The sequence below is a fragment of the Canis lupus genome, chromosome 21 (genome assembly GCF_003254725.2).
Source record: "Canis lupus dingo isolate Sandy chromosome 21, ASM325472v2, whole genome shotgun sequence".
In the NCBI taxonomy this organism is placed as follows: domain Eukaryota; kingdom Metazoa; phylum Chordata; class Mammalia; order Carnivora; family Canidae; genus Canis; species Canis lupus.
Window position 1 is genome coordinate 21,042,080 of NC_064263.1, and position 24,740 is coordinate 21,066,819.

General features: G+C 37.7%; 1 protein-coding gene across 4 annotated transcripts in view; it reads left to right on the top strand.

The window, feature by feature from the left end:
- The window catches only part of INTS4 (integrator complex subunit 4), a 110,880-nt gene that overhangs the window by 16,143 nt on the left and 69,997 nt on the right, over positions 1 to 24,740 (top strand). For 3 of the 4 annotated variants that reach the window (XM_025419542.3, XM_049098728.1, XM_049098730.1), the window contains 2 exons: positions 3,383 to 3,500; positions 9,187 to 9,293. In XM_025419542.3, the coding sequence (XP_025275327.3) occupies positions 3,383 to 3,500; positions 9,187 to 9,293 (225 nt within the window). Of the gene's footprint in view, positions 1 to 3,382; positions 3,501 to 9,186; positions 9,294 to 24,740 lie in introns of those variants that run through there. The other variant, XM_049098731.1, reaches the window with a different exon arrangement.

Here is a 24,740-nt window from a genome sequence, read left to right on the forward strand (position 1 = left end):
GGAGTCTGCTTGAAAGATTCTCTCCCTCTGTACTTTTCCCTTCGCTTGCTTGTGTTCTTTCTCTCTAAATAAATGAGTAAATCTTAAATGAAAAAAGTTTAAAAAATGAGCTTTCTAGACAGTACTTTGGAGAGAATCACCACTAACAGTTCTGTATGCATTTTTCTAGAGTTTTATATACAGCATTTTAGAATTTCCCGTATTCTGAGTTTGCGCCTTTCTTTTTTTTTTTTAAAGATTTTATTTTTATAAATCTTTTTTTTTAAATTTTTTTATTTATTCATGAGAGACACACACACACAGAGAGAGGCAGAGACACAGACAGAGGGAGAAGCAGGCTCCATGCAGGGAGCCTGACGTGGGACTCGATCCAGGGTTTCTAGGATCACGCCCAGGGCCAAAGGCAGGCGCCAAACCGCTGAGCCACCCAGGCTGCCCAGTTTGCGCCTTTCTTCTGCCTGGAACACTGCTTCCTTAAATCTATCTCTGACTCTGTATCTGACTCATTTAAGTATCCTTTCAAAAACTGGATCCTCAGAGTGGACTTTCCTCACTGTGGTGTTTAGACTAGCCTCCCTACATTATTCTTTTTTTTTTTTTTAATTTTTATTTATTTATGATAGTCACACACAGAGAGAGAGGCAGAGACATAGGCAGAGGGAGAAGCAGGCTCCATGCAGGGAGCCCGACGTGGGATTTGATCCCGGGTCTCCAGGATCGTGCCCTGGGCCAAAGGCAGGCGCTAAACCGCTGCGCCACCCAGGGATCCCTACATTATTCTTTAACCCATTGTACACTTCATTTTTCTTCAGAATGTTTACCATGTGAAATTATATATATTTTACCAGTCTTTCCATTTGAATATAAGATCTGTTAGAGCAAGAATTGCTTCTGCGTTATTCACTATTGTATCCCCACTAGCTAGAATGATGCTTGGCACATAGTAGGTGCTTCTTGTATGGATGACTAAATGAATACATTAATTACCGTTTTAGATAGAGTACAGGACTTTCATGTGATTTTTTCAAAGGGTTAACTTTTGTTTGGTAACTTTACAAACATACACAAAAGGAGGGAAGATAATATAAATCTTCAGGTCATCTTCATCCATCTTCAACATTTATCAGTATTTTGCCATTCTTGTTTTGATGCATTCCCCCCCCCGCCCCACTTTTTTGGGGTAGGGTAAATCTGAAGCAGCATATTATTTTACTTGTAAATATTTAATTATCTCTGTTTAACAAATAAGGATTTTTTTTAGGACTTTATAAAAAATACCCACAAAAATCCTTAATAGTGTATACCTAGCCCATGATTGTCTTTTTTTTAAGATTTCTTTATTTTAGAGAATGCACACGTGTGTGTGTGTGTGTGTGTGTGTGTGTATACATGCACATGAGCATGGGGGAAAGGAAGGGGGCACTCAGGCAATCCTCAGTGATTGTTTTAAAGAAGACTTTGTACAGTTCGTTTGTTCAAAGCAAAATTCACATGTTGCATTTGGTTAATTTATCAATCTCTAAGTTTCTTTTAAAAATCTGTAGCATTTTCACCCTCCACCTTTTTATTTTCATTCCCATGTCATTTTTATTTTTATTTTTATTTTTTGTTTAAAAACCAGGGCATGTACCTTGTGGAATTTCCCATATTCTAGACCTACCTTTTATGTGTTTTTCATTTGCTCTTTATGATACCCCTCTTGAGTTCCATATTCATAGTGGTGCCTGCAGTTCAGGTTTTCTTAGTCTTTGCATGAAAGGACTGATGATCAGAGAGAGGAAGGAAGGAGAGCACTAATCTCTGATGCTTCCTGTGGGCCATTCCTGTGCTGGTCATTTTCCTCTCAGTGTCCCCTGAGGTGATTAGTTCCATGTCACAGACGAGGCTTATACACATTAATTAGCCTGTTCAAGACATAGAGCTTAGGTAAAGACATGGTCCAGGCTTTATACCTAGATTTAGCTAATTTCAAAGCCCTTTCTCTTCCCTGCAGTTAAGTTCCCAAGAAAATGACTTTTTCAAGGTTATATACATGGTAAGTGGCGTGCCAGAATTCTAGAATCTGTTACTTCTTCTCCTGCTTCAGGCCTCCTTGATGTGCTTTGTCACTTCCTTAGAAACTGTAGGTGGGAGGTTGGAGAGTTGGTCATATCTAGAAGGCACTTCATTGGGACTCCTGGGTGGCTCAGTGGTTGAGCATCAGCCTTCGGCTCAGATCATGATCCCAGGGTTCTGGGGATCGAGTTCCATGTTGGGCTCCTTTTGAGGAACCTGCTTCTCCTTCTGCCCATGTCTCTGCCTCTCTCTGTGTCTCTCATGAATAAATAAAATTTTTTTTCAAAAAAAATAGAAGGCACTTCATCTTTTGAGCATATATTTAAGTAATTTTTCTTTGGTAGAGAATTGTGCTGACCTAATCCTAGCATTGGTGAGGTACTTTTTATTTTTCCTATTTCTAGTGTGTGTGTGTATTTTTCAATATGTATATCTGCATAGTGCCACATATGGTGCTATGTACCTGAGATATAGTGATGAACAAAAGGATGCGTTCCTTTTTTACTTTGGGGGAAATTTCTCACTATAGGAATCTTGGTGCAAATTAGAGACCACCTCCCAATAATGTGGCCAAAAGGGCCAGACACTCCTTTTTTTTTTTTTTTTTTTTAAGGTTTTATTTATTCATGAGAGACACACAGAGAGAGAGAGAGAGGCAGAGACACAAGCAGAGCCAGAAGCAGGCCCCCTGCGGGGATCCTGATGTGCCGGATCCTGGGATCACACCCTGAGCCCTGAGCCGAAGGCTCAACCCCTGAGTCACCCAGGCATCCCACAGAGGACTGACTCATTTCTTAGTCTCCCTTCCACCTGGGGCCCATGTATGAGCCCTAGACCCAGCCAATTAGATTCACCTGCCTCAGACTTCTAATCAGGATGTGGTGATCCAAAAAAGCAGGGAGGATAAGAGATTGTTTTGGTGATAGCAGCGGTTAGCTGCAGCACCAGTTACCCGGGGCTCCGGGGCTCCAGGACCGGTGGTGCTGTCAGCAGTGTTGGGTGCCCTTTGCTAGCAGTGTTGGTGGTGCAACTTGCTGCACTTCATGTCTGATACAGCGGCACAGTGGAGGAAGGGTGTTCCTAAAAGCATGTTTCTGGTTAGAAGGTAATGGTATCAGGAAGGCATAGAAAAATTCCCATTCACTTGGCAGTGTTTAGGTATAACACTGATTGAGAAAAGGTCTTTCCTCTGAAGTTTATAAGGTTAATTTTTCAGAAATAAAGTTGTAGAATACTTGGATCATTGAATCACTTTTGAGATGTTAATTTACTCAGTTGTTTAACTGAGCCTAGAGCATCAAGGTAACAACAGCTTCTTTTTTTCCAGGAGAATGATCCATCTGTGAGACTGAAAATTGCATCATTGTTGGGTTTATTATCAAAGACTGCAGGATTTTCACCAGACTGCATTATGGATGATGCCATTAACATCCTGCAGAATGAAAGTAAGTTGCAATTTAAAAGCTATATAATCAGAGCAGAAATCTTGAGTTCCGTCTATATAGAATTTAGGATGAAACTTTCTTACGTTGGTTTTTGAAAAGGCATTTGAGGATGATTCAATAAAACATGTACATATATTCACATTAGAGATAAAATGCAGATTTGTCTCTTAATAGCTATCATTTATTGACTTTTACTAAATGCCATATACATATAATGGAAGATACATATTGTTGTCCCTGTATTTTCGGTGGGGAAAATGAAGCTCAGAGGAGCTAACTAACTTGTTCAAGGTTACATCGTATGTAACAGAGTGATGTTCTATATGTATGTGATATTTTGTTGACTGTACCATACTAATTCAAACCATGAGAGGTGCTGTCTTGATGATGTGGTCTTTCAGAATTTAGTTCCTGTTTAAAAGTGACATCTAGCTCTCACATGTCATTGTTGTCCAATTTGTTCCTCATGGATGCCCACTAAAATTGCTCTCGGCTTTTAGGTAAAATGGAGAACTATTTCATTTTTAAAATTCTTTTGATTATTTATCTGGTTTAATTTATGCACAAGATTCTGTTACAGAGTTGGTGCCTTACTTTAATATTTATTTTAAGATTAAATAAAAAGAAACCCTTTGTTGCTGTTTTCTAAAAGTATAATTTTGTTTGAATTGGTTATAATTTCAAAGAACAGTTTTATTTCATTTGGGGTATACATAGTTAGATAAATATGGCTTTAAATATTGGACAATATTTAATTTATGAATGTAAGAGGTTATAAGAGTAATAAAGGGCCAGGGAACTCAGACAATCCAAGTTCATTTATTGTACAATGTTTAATGATTACAAATATCTTACATATGTGGCCCATTGGCTGAAGTTGAGAATTTTAAAAACTTTGTTAGAAATAACTTCATATTAAAATTTAACTTATACTGAATTTTGACCCAAGACTTTTAGTTCACAGGAAACAAAGACTATGCCTTTAAAATTTTTTTCCAGAGGGGAAGTCTATTTTAATGAAACACTACTATAATGACAATAAAGAAAAAATTTTAAAAATACTTCTGCTACTACCTTAAAACAGTGTTTTCTTTTTTTAAAAAAATATTTTATTTATTTATTCATGAGAGATGCACAAAGAGAGACAGAGACATAGGCAGAGGGAGAAGCAGGCTCCATGCAGGGAGCCTGACGTGGGACTCAGTCCTGGGTCTCCAGAATCATGCCCTGGGCTGAAGGCGACGCTAAATCACTGAGCCAACTGGGCTGCCCAAAACAGTGTCTTCATATTTTAACTTATATACATTTAAAGGGAATGTACTGTTTTTTGTTTTACTATACTCAACATTATATACAATTTTTTCCATGTTTCTATATCATCTTCATAATATTTGAGGTGTTGATAATATGTTAAATACCAATAGATACAGTAGCATGTTTCTAATTTTTTTCTCTTTTAGATGGTGATAAAAAGAAAAGATCCATTTGTTTTAAAAGTACCAAAACAATTACATTGCCTCAGTACAAAAAAAAAAAGCATCCATTTTTCCCATGGAAAGTTCTTATAGAAGCTACTAGCTGTGTACCTGTAAGAATTTCACACTCTAAGAATGGGGATTTCATAGAACTATAGACTTATTCAGCTATAAATGGCCTTACAGAGATCATCTTGTCTAATGCCTTCATTTTGCAGATGATAGAAATTAAGTCCTAGAGAGATGAAGCGAGTTGAAGTGAGTTCATTTAGCTAAAGAGTAGCGGAACTGAGAACTTAGTGCAGTGCTTTTTCTTATAGACCATGGTTTAACTGAAACACTTTACCTCTAAAATAGAAACATGATAAGAGAGTTAATTCAGATGCAAATCTCATCCTAACCTTAAAAAAGAAGGAGACTCAAATTATGCAGTATACATGGAAATAGCTGTTTTGCTTTTTGTTAAACTTTCTAAGATTTCTTTTTTTAAAAAGAATTTATTTATTTTAGAGAGTGAGCACGCGTGCATGCATGCGAGTGTGTGCGAGAGTGAGTGGAGGGGCAGAGGGAGAGGGAAAGAATCTTGAGCAGACTCCACGCTGAGTGGAATGAATAAATGGTCATGGAGCTCAGAGACAATCCCTCGATCTCATGACCCTGAGATCATGACCTGAGCTAAAACCACTAGTCAGATGCTCAACTGACTGAACCATCCAGGCACCCCTATCCTAATGTGTCTGAGAGATTTAATCTAAGTCTCCTCCTGGTTTTTAGTTCCTGGCCTACCTAGATTCAGAGTAGAAGATAGAACTGGAAGGGACCATAAAGATCATCTAGTTCATGCCCTTTATTTTGTTGTTGAGCAACATGAACTCCAGGGAGATAAAGTGACTACTAAAGTCTCCCTGTGGCTTATAATAAGGCACAGGCTAGGAGTCTTTGATTTATCAGTTTAGTGTGCACTTTCAAATCCAACAGTATGGGCCACCCTCTGGACCAGAAGTCTTTCATTTCAGTTTATCAGTATATGAGTTCTGCAACTCCTTGGCAAGAACTGAGCTTAGTCACTTTGAGGGTGTTGGGTGTATCTGCTTCTCTAGTACATATCACACCAGCAATGAAGACACAAAGTTTGTTGTATAGGAGGTATAATCAGAATACTGTGGGAACAGAAGAGAGGATGAAATGAGTGCTGACGGGGAAAGGGGGGTCTAGAAAGGCTTAGTGAAGAATTAAATTTGGAAAGGCAGACATGGGCAAGAGTACTGCCAAGAAGTAGGAACATTATGATAAAAAGTAGAGAACTGGGAAAGTATAAGAGATATTTGAAAAACTGAATTGTTTCATGAGAGATCAGGGAGTGAGGGGCTTTAGGAGGAAAAACTGGTAAAATGTTTTAAAGCCAAAGGATAGGTAGTCTGGAGTACTGAGGATTTTGAATGTAACTTTGTAGGCATTGGGAGCTATGTAGTTTTTTTGAGCAAAGGCATGGAATGATCAAGTCTAGTTTTAGCAAGATAATTTTAGGGACACCTGGGTGGCTCAGTGGTTGAGCTCAGGGCGTGATCCTGGAGTCTGGATTCGAGTGCCACATTGTGTTCCTTGTGAGGAGCCTGCTTCTCCTCTTCCTGTGTCTCTGCCTCTCTCCATATCTCTCATGAATAAATAAATCTTTTTATTTTTATTTTTATTTACTTATGATAGTCACAGAGAGAGAGAGAGAGGCAGAGACATAGGCAGATGGAGAAGCAGGCTCCATGCACCGGGAGCCTCACGTGGGATTCGATCCCGGGTCTCCAGGATCGCGCCCTGGGCCAAAGGCAGGCACTAAACCACTGCGCCACCCAGGGATCCCGAATAAATAAATCTTAAAAAAAAAAAAAGATAATTTTATGGCTCTGAGGAATTTGGTTTGATGAACTAGGTCATTTAGAGAAGAGAGGTTGAGGATTTATTTATTATCACTGTGGAGATGTCCATCCAACTTGCAGTTGTAATGTAGGTTTGGAACTCAGGAAAGAGACTGGGACTTAAAATTTAGGTTAGATTTGTGATTTATCAGGAGCAAGAGTTAAGCTTAAAAAGGTAACTTTTCATGGATGTTATGTAGAATCATTTTGTACAAATAAATTAAAGGGTGTTGTGGTAGCATTGGAAATTTCTTCATGTCTCTTCTATCTTCTTGAAGTACCTTTACTCCTTGTGGCCTCTTTTGTATTGAAAGTTATTGAGGATCTTTGGTTTTGCATTTAAATTTAAGATGCGACACTAAAAAGCTGATTGGTAGTTCTGTGTTAAGGGACAGGGCTTTACCTCTGTTGTAGGATGACCCTCTTTAGGAGGACTTTTAAATTTTATAGTCTTTCATGTTTTCCTGTGGGGCCCATCAGTTTTTCCATTTTGGAATTCATGAATCTTCTGCTAGGAAGACAGATGCCTGGCTGCCAAGTTTTTGGAGTCAAATCTCTTGAAGGGGGGCTAGCGAGGGGAGAAAGTATTTCATTTATCAGTATGTTACTCTCAATTTCCTTTCCTTGACTATGTCTTCTTCCCATTCCTTATCTGGTATCCCCCAAATTGGGTCCTTTCTGGTCTATTTCTATAATAAACCTTTGTTTTAGTGGCAACTTGAATGTATAGTATAGGGAGAGAGAGGCAGAGATCCAACTGGCTTCTTACAGAGACCTTAGATAAATCCCTACCTTATCCCCAATTTTTTGCTTTTTATTGGTGTTCCTTTAAATCTCCCAGTTCCTGAATCCTTCTAGGGGGTTATGGCTAAAATATTTTTTTTTTGCTTTTTAAGGTTATCCTTCTCAGTAGGCTTTTAATTAGAGTTCTCCATTTTGCCAAAGATTTTTTTCATCTATGATGCTTTCCATCTCTGAAAAATTTGACCTTTATTCTCCAGAGTTTTTTTTTTTTTTTTTTTTTTTTTGGTGGGGTTTTTTTTGGTCTTTGTAGGTTTATACCTTTCTAATTTCTTTACTCTTATATTAATGAAGTTTTAGGAAAAAGTAATAAAAGATGTGTTCAATCTGTTATATTTAACTAGAAGTTTTACTAAGAGGTTATGTAACCAGTTTTTTGTTTTTTGTTTTTGTTTTTTAAGATCTTATTTTTAAGTTATCTCTACAACCAACATGGGGTTTGAACTCACAATCCTGAGATCAAGGGTTGCATGCTGTACTGACTGAGCCAGCCAGGTGCCCTGCCAATGTTTTCTGAGCTTTAGTCTTTTTATATGTTATACACACCATTTTTTACATACTTGTTTCGCCTGTGTACTGTGGTTTACTTAATATTTTTCTTAAATGGACAGATTTTTTTGTTTTTTTGTTTTAGTTAATTTAAAGAGACTGTCTTAATAATGGTAAAAGGAAATTAGTGTCCTATGAATAGATAGTAACTACACATTTTATTATGTAAGTTAAAATAGACACATAAGTTTTGTATGGCAGGTAACACTTCATGATTTGTAGGTGCTTCTTGGGGAGTGGGGTTGAGAATGGACTTGGGTGTGGGTGGAGGCCTTCTCGGGGGAAGTTACCCTGAGCAAAGGTAGGGCATGAAATCATAAGTAATTAGAGAAAAGGGTGCTAGAGGAGACTTAAGAGATGAGACTAGAAATGCAGACAGAGCTAGACCTCTGGAGGGACTGGTATGTATGTATGTATGTGTACGCCTTGCTAAGGAATTTGGATTTTATCTGGAAGACCATGAAAAGCCCTTGAGTTAGTTAATCTGGCACTAAACAATTCTGGAGTACTGTGACCAATCCTATGGAGGATTCAGAGTTCTATTTTTTTAATTTTTATTATTTTTTAAAGATTTTATTTATTTATGTGACAGAGAACACAAGCAGGGAGAGAGGCAGAAGGAGAGAGATGCAGAAGAGGAGAGAAGGAGGAGAGAGAGGGAGAAACAGACTCCCCACTGAGCAGGGAGCCTGATGTGGAGCTTCATCCCAGGACCCTGACATCATGACCTGAGCCAAAGTCAGCTGCTTAACTGACTGAGCTACCTAGGTGCCCCGGATTCAAAGTTTTAGACATGATCTCTTTAGGAACTTAGCTTTTGGTTGAGGGGAATCAAGGATCAAGGAGAGGAACTTAGCTAACCAAAATTTACATTTTTACCCAAGTAAATTTAGTTTCTCTGGTGATCTCCTTTTGAAATTCTGCAATCCAACTTTTCATCTTCCTTTCTAGAGTCTCATCAAGTCCTTGCTCAACTCTTGGACACCTTGCTTGCAATTGGCACTAAACTCCCAGAGAATCAAGCTATCCAGATACGATTAGTTGATGTAGCCTGCAAGGTAAGAGCATGTTGGTTAGATACAGGGTTGCATCTTTCTTACTAGTTTGCATTGCCTGAAGAGGTAATATGAGCTGTAAATTCTGCTTAGCTCCAATCCAAATCTGTAACTGAGAATTGGCAAGGACGCTTACTGGTTTTAAGAGCTGCCTTATCTTCTGTTTCTTGATGTTGGAATAGTTTTAAAGCTGAGGAACTTGTTATAAAATGAACTTCCTCATCCTCCCAAAAGAAATGAAAATTACTATTGTAGCTGCCATGTAAATTGTGCTTAATACATGTACTCTGTTTACTAGGGTATTTTGTATCCAGCTTTTCATGTATTTTCTGTAGTCCTTTAGGTGAGTACTGTTATCCCTGTTGTACAAAAGTGGGCATTGAGGTTTAGGGAGTTTAACTTGCCCAAGCTTTCACAGAGCTAGGAAGTTGCAGAACCAGGGTATAAACTCTAGTGTCTCTGATTCCAAAACCCATCTTTTTATTATGCTTTATAGCCTCAATAAACAGACCAACTACAAAGAAACAAGTGTTTGGGAAGATTTTTTTAGTTTTTCCCCCCCCTAACTATAAAATAAATCTGTGTATATTACTTAGCCTTCTGATTTAATTTGCAGCTTTTAATTAGCCTCCTTGTGTATATAACAGCAGCTTCTAAACAATGTAGAATTTGTTTTACTTTTAATCTTTCTGATAAATTTTTTTTGAGAATATAAGAAGACAAATGTGTTTGAATTGTGGAAGAGTATTGTATTTATGGAATTAGAAAACTATTTCTAAGCCCCAGGAAAAAGAATGTTTCATTTATCTTAATAAACAGCAACAACAACAAACAAACCAAAAAGACTTGGGCAAGTACAATATTAAAAGCCTAACGGGAAAAAAATAGGGATTATGTGTTTGAGAGAGTAAGTATATCTCCACTGGAGAGAGTAACATATCTGTGAGGTTATGCTTGTGAGAAAAGTGTTCGAAGTGGATTGTTGTGCCTGAGGTAGCAGTTTCTTCAGTTTGCTTTAAATAAACATTTTATTATAAAAATTATTATTCAAGATTATATTCAAGATTAAAGAAAGAACTACACTTCTAATTTACTCTCCAGAAGTGACCATTATTAACCTTTTGGTATATTGCTTTCTAATTTTTTTCTGTACATAGATTGTTTGCTATTTTAAAACAAATATAGCTCTAATAATTTATATACAATTTTGCATTTTGCTTTTTCACTGACATTATAACAGAAGTATTTTATACTGTAAATATTTTGTAGACGTTTTCAATGGATGCATGATATTTTGTTCAATAATTAAGCCACAGTTTGCCTAACCATTCTCCTATTATTGGATATTTATATTGTAACCACTTTTTAAATTGTAAATAATGCTGCAGTGATTATTGTTAGTCTAAAATATTTTCTGTATTTAGGTTTACTTCCTATATATGGTAGAATTACTAGTTGAAAGCATTTAATTTTTTTTTTAATTTTTTTAATTTTTTTTTTATTTTTTATTATTATTATTTTTTATTTATTTATGATAGTCACACAGAGAGAGAGAGAGGCAGAGACACAGGCAGAGAGAGAAGCAGGCTCCATGCACCGGGAGCCCGACGTGGGATTCGATCCCGGGTCTCCAGGATTGCGCCCTGGGCCAAAGGCAGGCGCCAAACCGCTGCGCCACCCAGGGATCCCGCATTTAATTTTTTTTAAGGCTGTTCATACTTCTTGCCAAATTGGTTCCCAAAGTGTTCCAGTTTATAGGACCACCAGTAGTGTATGAGAATGCCTAATTTCACTGTATCCTTCTAGCATTGGATATTACTGGTTTTTTGGTTCCCATTCCCCTTCACCCATTTTGCCCATCCCACCAATGCTTCCCCAGACAGAACAAACGAGGTATAGGTCTGATTCTGCTTTTTTGCTTGTTTGTTTACTTATTTATTTTAGATTTATTTTAGATTCCACGTGTAAGTGAAATCAGTTGGTATTTATTTCTTTCTCACTCTGACTTATTTCACTTAGGATAATACCCTCTAGGTCCATCCATGTTGTGGCAAATGGCATGTCTCATTCTTTTTTGTGGCTGCATAATATCCTTGCAGATATTGTGTGTGTGTGTGTGTGTGTGTGCATGTGGCTGCACATATGTGTGTATGTACATGGCTGCACTTGTATACACACACACACACACACACACACACACACAAACACACTGTATCTCCCCTATCCACTCATCTGTCGACAGACACGTAGGTTGCTTCCATATCTTGGCTATTGAAAACATTGCTGCAATAAACATAGTGAAGCATATATCTTTTCAAATTAGTGTTTTCATTTCCTTTGGGTAATATCCAGTAGTAGAATTACTAGATTATATGGTATTTCTATTATTTAATTTTTTAAGGAACCTCCATACTATTTTTACAGTGATTCTATCAATTTAAATTTCCATCCACAATGTATGATCCACATCCATGTCAACACTTAGTTTCTTGTATTTTGGGTTTTAACCATTCCAGCAGGTGTAAGTGATATCTCATTGTGGCTTTCATGTGCATTTCCCTGATGACTAGTGATGTTGAGCTTCTTTTTCATGCATTTTTTGGGCATCTGTATGTCTCTTTTGGAAAAAATGTCTGTTCATGTCCTCTGCCATTTTTTAACTGGATTGTTTTTTGGTGTTGAAATGTAGAAGCTCTTAATATATTTTGGATATTAACTCCTTTTTGATATATCATTTTCAAATATCTTCTCCCATTTAGTAGGTTGCCATTTTGTTTGATGGTTTCTTTTGCTGTTCGAAAGCTTTTTATTTTGATGTAATCCTACTAGTTTATTTTTTGCTTTTGTTTCCCTTACTTTAAGAGACATTTCTGAAAAATTGTTGATATGGCCCATGTCAGAGAAATTGTTGCCTATGTTCTCTTTTAGAATTTTTGTTGTTTCAGGTCTCATTTAGGTCTTTAATTCATTTTGAGTTTATTTTTATGTATGGTGTCAGAAACTGGTCCAGTTTCATTCTCTTGCATGTAGCTGTCCAGTCTTCCCAACGTCATTCATTACTGTCTTTTTCCTGTAATGTATTCTACAATATATCCATATTACCCAAAGTGATCTACAGATTTGATGCCATCCCTGTCAGAATACAAACAGCATTTTACACAGAACAAATAATACTAACATTTGTTTGGAACCACAAAAAAACCTGAATAGCGAAAAGAATCTTAGGAAAGAAAAAACAATGCTGGAGGTATCACAATTTCAGATTTCAAGATATACTGCAAAGCTGTAATAATCAAAATTGTGGTACTGGCACAAAAATAGACACTTAGATCAATGGAATAGATTAGAAAGTCCAGGGATACCTGAGTGGCTTAGCAGTTGAGCATCTGCCTTTGGCTCAGGGCGTGATACCAGATCCGGGATCAAGTCCCACATCAGGCTCCCTGCATGGAACCTGCTTCTCCCTTTGCCTATGTCTCTGCTTTTCTCTCTCCGTGTCTCTCAAATAAATAAAATCTTAAAAAAAAAAAAATTAGAAAGCCCAGAAATAAACCCACAATTATATATGGCATGACAAAGGAGGCATGAATATTAATATTTTAAAGCAGAAGATAAACCTGTTAATCTGGTAGGAGGAAAATGTTTTTCTTTAAATTTCTTTTTCATTCTTTAATAATTATTTTAAAAATTTCCATTTTTAAAGATTACTAGTGAGGCTTCATACTTGTTTTTCATTTCTGTTTCCTCTCTTCAGAATAAACTTCTCATGTTCTTTGCTATTTTTTAAGTGGGGTTTTAGTATGTTTTCTTCACCATTTGTAGAGGCTCAAAATGGAGTAAAAATTTGAACCATTTGAAAATGGTAAATCTATCAAAAATTTTGCAGACTCAAGTAAATAAAGAGTATGATACATAGCTATGGTTAGTATTTATATTGCCTAATGGCATTTTGTCTGTGATTTTTGTCATGAATGTGCTTTAAAATAAGATTCACAGAGTAGCATTCACTTTTTTTTTTTTAATTCATTAGAGACACAGAGAGAGGTAGAGACATAGGGCGAGGGAGAAGCAGGCTCCCTGCAGGGGTGCCTGATGTGGAACTCCATCCTAGGACCCCTGGGATCATGACCTGAAACAAGACAGATGGTCAACCACTGAGTCAACCACATGCCCCACATTCACCTTTTTGATAGAAATAATACAAAGTATGTTCTCCAACCACAATGGAATTAAATTAGAATTCAGTAACAGAAAAAAATTTTGTAAACCTCTAAATATGTGGAAATTAAACAGTATACTCCCATATCACCACCAGGTCAAAGAATAAATCAAAAGAGAAATTAGAACATACTTGGAGATGAATGAAAATACAATATAGAAAACTGATGGCTTGTAGCTAATGCATGCTTTGAGGGAAATTTGTGGCTCTAAGTGCCTATGGTAAAAGTCAAAAGATCCCAAATCAGTAACCTAACCTTCCTTCTTAAGACACTGGGAAAAGAAGAGTACACTAAATATAAAGCATGCAGATAGAGGGAAATGAGAAATATTAGAGTGGAAATTAATGAGAGAGGAATAGAAAAACAATAGAAAAAAATCAGTGAAACTAAAAGCTTGTTCTTTGAAAAGATCAAATCGACAAACCTTTAGTTACATAAGATCAGGAAAGAAAGAGAAGATTCAAATTGCTAGAATTAGAAGAGAGAGAGTATGTTAATAGCAATGTGGTAGAATAAAAAAGATTATTATACTATGAATAATCGTAGGTTAATAGAATTCTAGATGGGTGAAATGGACAAATTTCTACAAAGAGACAGACTACCAAAACTAACTCAGTAAGAAGTAGACAGTCTGAGTAGACCTATTATAAATAAATTAAATTAGTAATGAAAAAACAGAAACCTACTGACAAAGTTCACACTCAGATGGCTTCATATCAAACATTTAAATAGAAACTCCAGTTTTTCATTTCCCCCCAAAATTGAAGAGTGAACACTTCCCAACTCATTCTATGAGGTTAGTATGAGTGTAATACCAAAACCAAACAAAGACCTCACATGAGAAGGAAACTCTAGGGCAGCCCCGGTGGCGCAGCAGTTTAGCACCGCCTGCAGCCCAGGGCATGATCTGGAGACCCTGGATCGAGTCCCACGTCGGGCTCTCTGCATGGAGCCTGCTTCTCCCTCTGCCTGTGTCTCTGCCTCTCTCTCTCTCTCTCTCTCTCTCTCTCTCTGCATCTCTATGAATAAATAAATAAAATCTTTAAAAAAAAAAAAAAGAAGGAAACTCTAGACCAATGTGTTTTGTGAATATAGATGTAAAAATCCTTAACAAAATGCTAGCAAAAGCGAGACACCTGGGTGGCTCAGCGGTTGAGCATCTGCCTTTGGGTCAGGGCATGATCCTGGAGTTCCAGGATCGAGTCCTGCATCAGGCTCTCTGCATGGAGCTTGCTTCTCCCTCTGCCTGTGTCTCTGCTTCTCTCTCTGTGTCTCTCATGAATAAATAAAATCTTTAAAAAAAGATACAAAACAAGCAAACAAACAAACAAACAAAAAAACCCCAAATGCTAGCAAATCAAATTCAGCTATTTGTAAATAGAATTATACACCATGACCAAGTGGGATTTATTCCAGGAATGCAAGTTGGTTCAACATCTGAAAATAAATTAAAAAAAGAATAAAGGACAAACTCCATGACCATCACAAAATAGATTTAGAAAAAGCATTTGACAGATCCAATTAATTTCATTTTAAGGGCAGCCCCGGTGGTACAGTGGTTTAGTGCCGCCTGCAGCCCAGGGTGTGATCCTGGAGACCCGGGATCGAGTCACACGTATGGCTCCCTGCTTCTGCCTGTGTCTCTGCCTCCCTCTCTCTCTCTCTCTCTCTCTCTCTCTCTCTCTGTGTCTCTCATGAATAAATAAATAAAATCTTTAAAAACAAACAAAACAAAACACTTTAGGGGTGCTGGGTGGCTCAGTGGGTTGAGCATCTGTCTTTAGCTCAGGTCATGATCCCAAGTCCTGGGATCCAGCACCACATCAGGCTCCTGCTCAGTGAGGAGCCTGCTTCTCCCTCTGCCTCTGCTGCTCCCTGCTTGTGCTTGCTTTTTTTCTCTTTGTCAAATAAATAAATGAAATCTTTAGAAAAACAGTTTAAGGGGTGCCTAGGTGGCTCAGTCAGTTAAGCATCTGTCTTTGGCTTAGGTTATGAGCCCAGAGTCCCAGGTTTGACCCTGCATCGGCCTCCCTGCTCCATGAGGAATCTGCTTTTCCCTCTCCATCTGCTCCTCCCCCTGCTCAGGCACTCTCTCTCATTTGCTCACTCTTTCAAATAAACAAAATCTTTTTTCAAAAAACCACTTAAGGGGATCCTTGGGTGGCTCAGCGGTTTAGCTCCTGCCCTCAGCCCCAGGGCATGATCCTGGAGTCCCGTCCCACATCGGACTCCCTGCATGGGGCTTGCTTTTCCCTCTGGCTGTGTCTCTGCCTCTCTCTGTATTTCATGAGTAAATAAATAAAATCTTAAAAAACAAACAAACTTAAACCTGGGAGTAGAACAGAACTTGAGCCTGATAAAGGGCGTCTATGAAAAACTGGCAGCCAACATACTAATAGTGAAAGATTGGATGTTTTCCTCACGGAAGATCAGGAACAAACCAGCTATGTTCTTGTGTCATGTGTCTATTCTACATTGTACTAGAGGTTCTAGCCAGGGCACTTAGGCAAGAAAAAGACATAAAAGGCATCCATCCTGGAAAGGAAGAAGTAAAACTATCCCTGTTTGCTTGACCTTATATATAAAAAATCCTAAGGAATCTGTTAAAAAACTATTAGAAGTAATAAAGTTTGGCAAGGTTGCAGGATACAATATCAGTGTTCAAAAAATTAGTTGTATTTTTATTTATTTATTTATTTATTTATTTATTTATTTATTTATTTATTAGAGACACACAGAGAAGCAGAGGCACAGGTAGAGGGAGAAGCAGGCTCCATGCAGGGAGCCCGACGTGGGTCTCGATCCCGGGTCTCCAGGATCACACCCTGGGCCGAAGGCCGGCGCTCAACCGCTGAGCCACCCGGGCGTCCCTAGTTGTATTTTTGTATATTTGCAGTGAGCCATATGAAAATGAAATTAAGAAAACAATCCCTTTATAATAGCATCAAAACTAATAAAATACAAAAAAACCCAAACCCTAATAAAATACTAAGAAATTTAACAAAAGAAGTATAAAGCTTGGGATCCCTGAGTGGCGCAGCGGTTTAGCGTCTGCCTTTGGCCCAGGGCGCGGTCCTGGAGACCCGGGATCGAGTCCCACGTCAGGTTCCCGGTTCATAGAGCCTGCTTCTCCCTCTGCCTCTCTCTCTCTCTCTCTCTCTCTCTGTGCAACTATCATAAAAAAAAAAAAGGAAGTATAAAACTTGTACTTGAAAATTATATGGATTTTTAAAGGGAACCAAAAGAGCCATAATCGCCTTGGAAAAAGAACAACACAGTAACAGGTCCACTAGCAGATTTCAGAACTTACTCCTAAGCACCAATAGATAGATGTAAAGATCAATGAAATAAATTGAGAACCCAAAATTAATCCCATGTGTCTCTGGTCAACTGATTTTTGAAAGGGTATCAATACCATTCAATGGAGAAAGGATAGACTGTTCAACATGTGGTGCTTGGACAACTGGATATCCATCTGCAAAAGAATAAATTTGGAAACTTAACTAATACCATATGTAAAAATTAACTCAAAATGTATCAAAGACCTAAATATGTCAGCTAAAACTATAAACCTCTTAGAAGAAAATGTAGTTATCGATTTTCATGACCACGAATTTGGCAATGGAATTTAAATAGGACAAAAGCACAAGTAACAAAAAAAATAAATTGGGTTTCATCAAAATTGAAGAGTTGTGATGAGAAGGACATTATCAAGAAAGTAAAGAGAGTCCACAGAATGAGAAGAAATATTTGCAAATCATATGTCTAATGTCTAGACTGTATAAAGACCTCGTACAACCTAACAATAAAAAATAATACCAAAAAATGGGCAAAAGATCTTAATAGACATTTCTTCAAAGAAGATATACAAGTAGCCTGTAAACACAAAATAACGCTCAACATCTTCAGTCATTAGGGAAATACAAATCAAAACCACAGTGAGATGCGATTTCACACCTTTCAGATGGTTATACTAAAAAAGGCTTAACTAGGGACGCCTGGGTGGCTCAGTGGTAGAGCATCTGCCTTTGGCCCAGGGTGTGATCCCGGAGCCCCAGGATTGAGTCCCACATCAGGCTCCCTGTAATGGGGCCTGCTTCTCTCTCTTCCTGTGTCTCTGCTTCTCTCTCTCTGTGTCTCTCATGAATAAATATATAAATCTTAAAAAAATAAAAATAAAAAAGGCTTAGTGAAAGATTGGATGTTTAACCATATCAAGTTTTGGTGAGATGTGGTATTATTAGAGCTCTCTTCCATTTCTGGTAGAAATGTAAAATGCCTCAGCTGCTTTGGAAAACAGTTTAAAAAAATAAAGATAGGCTTACTATATGGCCCAGCAATTCCACTCATAGGTATCTATCAAGAAAACTGAAGCATACTTACACAAAATTCGTACATAAATGTTTATAGCAGCAATATTCATAATACTCAAAAGGTGGAAACAGCCCAAATGACTTTCTCAACAACTGATGAGTGGATAAACAAAATACAATGGAATATTCTTTGACCATAAAAAGGAACAAAATACTGATAAACACTACACCTGGATGAATCTCAAAAACATGTTGAGTTACAAAAAGCTAGTTACAAAAAATGTACATATATGATTCTGTCTATATGAAATTTCTGTAACAGATAAATCTAACAGAAAATTGATTAATAGGTATTTAGGGACAGTATAGATAGAGGGATACGTGGTTGGTAGCAAGAGGGCATCTCTTTGAAATGATGAATATGTTGGAAAATTAACTGTGGTGATTGTGCCACATACATAAATATGCCAAAGACCATTTGGATTGTATACATTAACTGGTTGAATTGCATGGTATGTGAGTTATATTTCAGTAAAACTGTTATTATAAAGAATTCACCCCCTAAATTATTTATTTATTTATTTATTTATTTATTTATTTATTTATTTATTTATGTATTTATGATAGTCACAGAGAGAGAGAGAGAAAGAGGCAGAGACACAGGCAGAGGAGAAGCAGGCCCCATGCACCGGGAGCCTGATGTGGGATTCGATCCCGGGTCTCCAGGATCGCGCCCTGGGCCAAAGGCAGGTGCCAAACCGCTGCGCCACCCAGGGATCCCCACCCCCTAAATTTGAATTGTGGTGACTCTTTCAACATTTGTATTGTTTCTTTGGCTGTTGAGAATAATGCTGCTGTGAATAATTGTTTACATGTTTTGGTTGGAAGTATGTTTTCAGTTCTCTTGGGTATTTATCCTAGGAATAAAATTTTAGGGCCATGTAAGCCTATATTAACTTTTTCTTAAATTAAAAAAAATTGTAAAATACACATGAACCTTTTTGGGGTTTAAATTTGAATAAATTTTTTTTAAATTTAAAAAATAAGCATAACATAAAATTTACCATTGTAGTCATTAAAGGTACAGTTCAGTGGCATTAAGCATATTCTCTTACACTACCATCACCATCATTCATTCACCTATCTCTTCACTTTGCAAAACTGAAACTTTATGAGTTAAACAGTAACTTCCCATTCTCCCCTCACCTGCAGTCCCTAGCAAGATTAGATGCTGGTACCTTTCAGTGAGAAAGAGAATTGTGGGAAAGCATTGGGTTGGGACAAAATCCAAACACTCCAGCAATTTTTTTTTAAATTTTTATTTATTTATGATAGTCACAGAGAGAGAGAGAGGCAGAGACACAGGCAGAGAGAGAAGCAGGCTCCATGCACCAGGAGCCCGATGTGGGATTCGATCCCGGGTCTCCAGGATCACGCCCTGGGCCAAAGGCAGGCGCCAAACCGCTGCGCCACCCAGGGATCCCCACTCCAGCAATTTTAAACTTACCCCTCAAATTATAAAAACAATGTAGGGTCAACTGGGTGCTTTAGTGGGTTGAGTGACTGGCTCTTGATTTCAGTTGAGGTCTTGATATCAGGTTGAGAGTTCAGGCGCTGAATTGAGCTCCATGCTGGGCGTGAAGCCTACTTAAAGAAAAAAAAAAAGAAAAAAAAAGAATTTCCAAATTTCTTCCTGTTTGACTAATAGTAAACATTTTCCCACATTTGCTTTATCATTATCAGCTCTGTACACACGTATTATTTTTTCTGAACCATGTAACAGTACATTGCAGTCATAATGCCCTTTTCCACTAAAGTAATACTTAAATACTACAGTGTATTTCTGAAGAAGGATACAATTTTGGGGTACTTGGGTGGCTCAGTTAAGCATCCAACTCTTGATTTCAGTTCAGGTCATGATCTTAGGGTTGTGAAATTGGGGCCCATGTGCGACTCCGTGCTGGGTGTGGAACCCGCTTAAGATTCTCTCTCTTAAAAAAAAAAAAAAAAAAAAAAGATTCTCTCTCTTCCTTTGCACCTGCCCCATTCCTCCTGCCCCTGCACTCACACAAATTCTTTCTTAAATAAATAAATACATCTTAAAAAAAAGATATCATTTCTATAAACACAATGCAATCCTGAAAATCAGGAAATTTACCTTGATACAATACTAGTACTAATCTCAGGCTTTATGCAAATTCTACTGATTGTGCTAGTATTATTGTTTATATAAACTTTTCTGGTTCAGGATCACAGAATGCATTTAGTTTTCATCCCTCTTGTCTTCTTTAATTTGGAAAGATCTCTCAGCTTATCTTTGTCTTTCATGACCTTGACATTTTTTAAGAATATAGACCATTTATTTTTTTTTAAGATTTTATTTATTTATTCATGAGAGACACACACACATAGAGAGAGAGAGAGAGAGAGAGAGGCACAGACACAGGCAGAGGGAGAAGCAGGCTCCATGCAGGGAGCCCGATGCGGGACTCCATCCGGGTCTCCAGGATCAGGCCCTGCGCTGAAGGCAGTGCTAAACCGCTGAGCCACGTGGGCTGCCCTAGACCATTTGTTATAGAATGTCTTTTAATCTGTATTTATCTGTTCAATCTGTATAATCTGTATTTCCTGTTTAGATTTAGATTATGTATTTTGGCAGGAATACCACATAAATAATATTTGTCCTTCTCAGTTTATCATACTATGAGGCATAGTTGAGGTGTGACTCATTGATGTTGTTAGCTTTGATACTTGGTTAAGGTGACGATTACCAGTTTTGTTGTAAAGTTAAAATTTTTCCTATGATTAATAAGTGATTTGTGGGAGATACTTTGAGATTATATAGATATCCTCTTCCCCATCAAATTTTTACTCACTATTTTAGCAACTATTAATTAACTTTACTGGATCAGTTGTTACTCTGGTCTTTGCAATATCATAATTTTTAAACTCTTATTCCATATTAGCTGACATCCTACTGTAAATAAAGTTCTCTCTCCATTCTTTTCCATCTGTCTCTATCATTTTATTCAATATATTATAATCTATTCCTATCATTATTCTTTTTTGAAGTTCAAATTGTTCCTTTAAATGTCTTTCAAATACAGGGTATGAATCTGCCATATTTTTAGTTTCACAGTAGGAAGAAAGTCATGCCTTCAAGTACTCTTAACTCTTCAAGGTTTGTCTCATTTTATCCTGTCAGCAGTCCTTTGAGATACACTGTACAGTTAATCTCATTTGAGAGATGAAAAGATTTGGTTCACAGATTTGGCTAGGAAATTAATATTCTTTTCATATATAGCATCTATACAACTGAAGCCAGAGATCTTCTGTTTTCCTTCCTTTCTATGAAGATTTTTCTGGGAGAACAAATATTCTTGTCATTTTTTGCGTAATGCTTTCTTAGAGCCTAGTTTTAATCCTTCTTTGTCTGTTTCTACCTTTTAGTCCAGTCTCTGCTTTTTTTCTGTTCCTTTAGTTCTGTGGCATAAGTATAGTAAAACTCTTAAAAGGCAGAAGATAGAACAATATAGCATTTTTACATTTATAAAATTGTACTCAGATATTATGTATGGTTTGTTAGGAGAGTGTATCTTAAAATCATTTGCATACAAAGTACACTGAATTTTTGTGCCTAAAAACAATCCATATTGAAACTGAATGAGTCATTATGTTATTTTTGTCTTAAGGAACTTCATTCTCAGATTTTCTTGATATACTTAACCACTGACTTTTTTTCCCTATAGCAATAGTTTTAAACTGGTTGGTTTAGCTTATTTTTGACATGGATTGCTCTTATTATTGGCGATGTGGTTTGCTTACTCACTCCACTAATATAAAAATGATGTCATTTTAATGGCCTGGGTGTAACACCGAAATAGCATCATCTGCAGAGCAGACGCACTAGGCAGCTATTAGTGATGATGGCATGATGCAAGAAGTGACCTGTATGGGAGGGACATCATAGAACTGTAATTGCTGTCCTGAGGGTGTGATTTAGACTTCCGCCGTCTTTTGGGCTAACATTCAGTGTGCAGTAATAGGCTGGCTATATAGCAGTGTTGCCTGGTTACCGTATTAGGAGCTGGAAGGTTTCAGTTTGTTGTTTGAAAATCAAAGTATTTGTAACAGTGGAAGCAATCTTCGGGGGCTGGTGGTTCAGTCAACAGTTTAGTTAGGAGAAATAATGTTTTTATACTAAAATAGTTCGTTAAAAAAATCCTGCTCTATTAACTGACAGTCATTGTCAGATTCATATTTGAAAGTTTCTCATAATTTCTCAGTTTCACTGTCTTAGTTTGATTGATAATTTTGAGCTTTAACTCTATATGAGGCATTGTGAGGACATGAGTATATGTTTCACATTTTTGCAGCCTAAATAACTTGGAGGCAAAAATTAACTCTGATCTAAAATGTTTGAGTGAACCATTTTTACAGTCAGAGGTTCTGTTTCTGAGTGTCCCACCCTCAGCACAGTGGCTTTCTCCCAAGGTTTCCTTTGTTCTCTTCTCCAAGTAAGCCTGCCTGCCCACCCCATATCCACATAGGCTGTCGCTTCTCACCAAGTTTATGTTCCTGCTTAATTTAGCAATCTTCTCTTGGAGCATTCTACTATGAGCCATTGACAGATGCTTACTACCTTTCATGACGGATTGCCCTGTTGTTAGACAGCCATCACTTAGAAGTTCATGCTTCTGTGTTCTAGATAGCAGACCTTTTTCATCCAGGTGCCCACTCTTACCTCTGACTCTTCTCCATTTTCTCTTTTTTTGCCATCACTTGCTCTTCTTTTCCTTACCTGTTCTCCTTCTCTTAAGTAGCTTTTTTTTTTTTTTCTTTTTAAGTACCTGCTAAGTGCTAGGCATTATGCTAGGCACTTACACTTATGGAATGTCTGTTATGTCCCAGACATCAGCTAATTTTACATAGCTTACATAGCTTCTTTTTTTTGGGGGGGGGGGGTTGGAGATAGAGCAAGAGTGCAGGAGCCAGCAGGCTCCACATAGGCTAGATCCCCTAGATCCCACAACCCTGAGATCATGACCTGAGCTGAAATCAAGATTTGTATTCTTAACCAACTAAGCCACCCAGGCAACCCAATATAGTAATTCTTTTTTTTTTCTTTTTAAGATTTTAAAGTTTATTTGACAGAGAGAGAGCGCGCATAAGCAGGGAGAGCGGCAGGGAGAGGGAGAAGCAGGCTCTCCTCCTAGCAAGGGCTCCTATGCAGGACTCGATCCTAGGTCCCTGGAATCATGACCTGAGTGGTGACTTAACCAACTGAACCACCCAAGTGCCCCCACCCCAATACAATGATTTTTAAATGAGTTCATTTAGTATACTCACCACAGAACTTCATGGTAGAGGATATTATTCCTATTTTTTACAAAGTAAGGATTTCTGAAAACTTGTGGGGTTTGGTGCAGATCACCCAGATACTATGTGGCAGGGCCAACAATTAAACCTAGATCTGTCTGACTTCAGTCCCTCCTCATTCAGCTATGCTACTTTGCCTCTCAGACAAGAGATGAAACAATTTGTGGAATCCACTTTGTCTGAAAAGTTTCCCACACTTTCTGGAGGCATTCTCTGAACCTGTTTAGGTGTGGTTCTGTTATTTCTGCCTCTTTCTTTATACGTTCCTAAAAATACACTTATAGATAATATAATTTTTTTTAAAGATTCCATTTATTTTTTTAAAGATTTATTTATTTGAGAGAGAGAGTGCACATGTGCAGGCACATGGGGGGGCAGGGCAGAGGGAGAGAATCTTTAAGTAGACTCTCTGCTGATAGGGGAGCCCGATTTGGGGCTGGATCCCACCACCATGAGATTGTGACCTGAGCCCATACCAAGAGTTGGATGTTTAACTACCTGAGCCACTCAGGTACCCCAAGATTTTGTGGGGCTTGAACTTACAACCCCAAGTTCAAGAGTCATATGCTCTACCAACTGAGCCAGCCAGGTACCCATATTTTTCTAATGTTTATGAAACAGTATGGTTATTTTATTTTTTCTTGAGAATATTTAAACTGTTAAATTTTTTTTAAGTCTCAAACTTTCAGAAAGGTTGCAAGTACGGTAATAGAGAACTTTCTTTTCTTGTGAATTATTTTAGAATAAGTTGCTAACATAGTACCCCATAACTCTTGAATACTTCATTGTGTATTTTCTTTTTTTTTTAAAAAAAAATTACTTATTTGAGAGAGAGAGAGGGAGAGAGAAGGAGCAGGAACCAAGGGGAGGGGCAGAGAGAGAGAGGGAGAAGCAGACTCCCTGCTGAGCAGGGAGCCCAATGTGGGGCACAATCCTTGTGCTCCGGAAGCATGACATGAGCTGAAGGCATATATATGCTTGACTGAGCCACCCAGGTATCCCTGTTTTCTCTTTTTTTTTTTCTTTTTTCTTTTTTTTTTTTTTTTAATTTTATTTACTTATGATAGTCATACAGAGAGAGAGAGAGGCAGAGACATAGGTAGAGGGAGAAGCAGGCTCCATGCACCGGGAGCCCGATGTGGGATTTGATCCCGGGTCTCGAGGATCGCGCCCTGGGCCAAAGGCAGGCGCCAAACCGCTGCGCCACCCAGGGATCCCCTGCGCCACCCAGAGATCCCGTATCCCTGTTTTCTATAAACAAAGATATTTTCTAACATAACTTCAATATGACCATCAAAATCAGGACAGCATATACTACCATTTGATCCTCAGACCTCCCTCAGATTTCACTATTTGTGCCAGTCATGTCTGTTATTGGTAAAGGATCTGGTTCAGAACCACATACTGCATTTTAGTCATGTCTCATTAGTCTTGAATCTGGAGTAATTCCTCAGTCATTACTTGATTCTATGACATTGACATTTTCAAAAATTATAGGATAGGTGTTTTATAGAACCCTTTCTGAATTTGGATTTGTC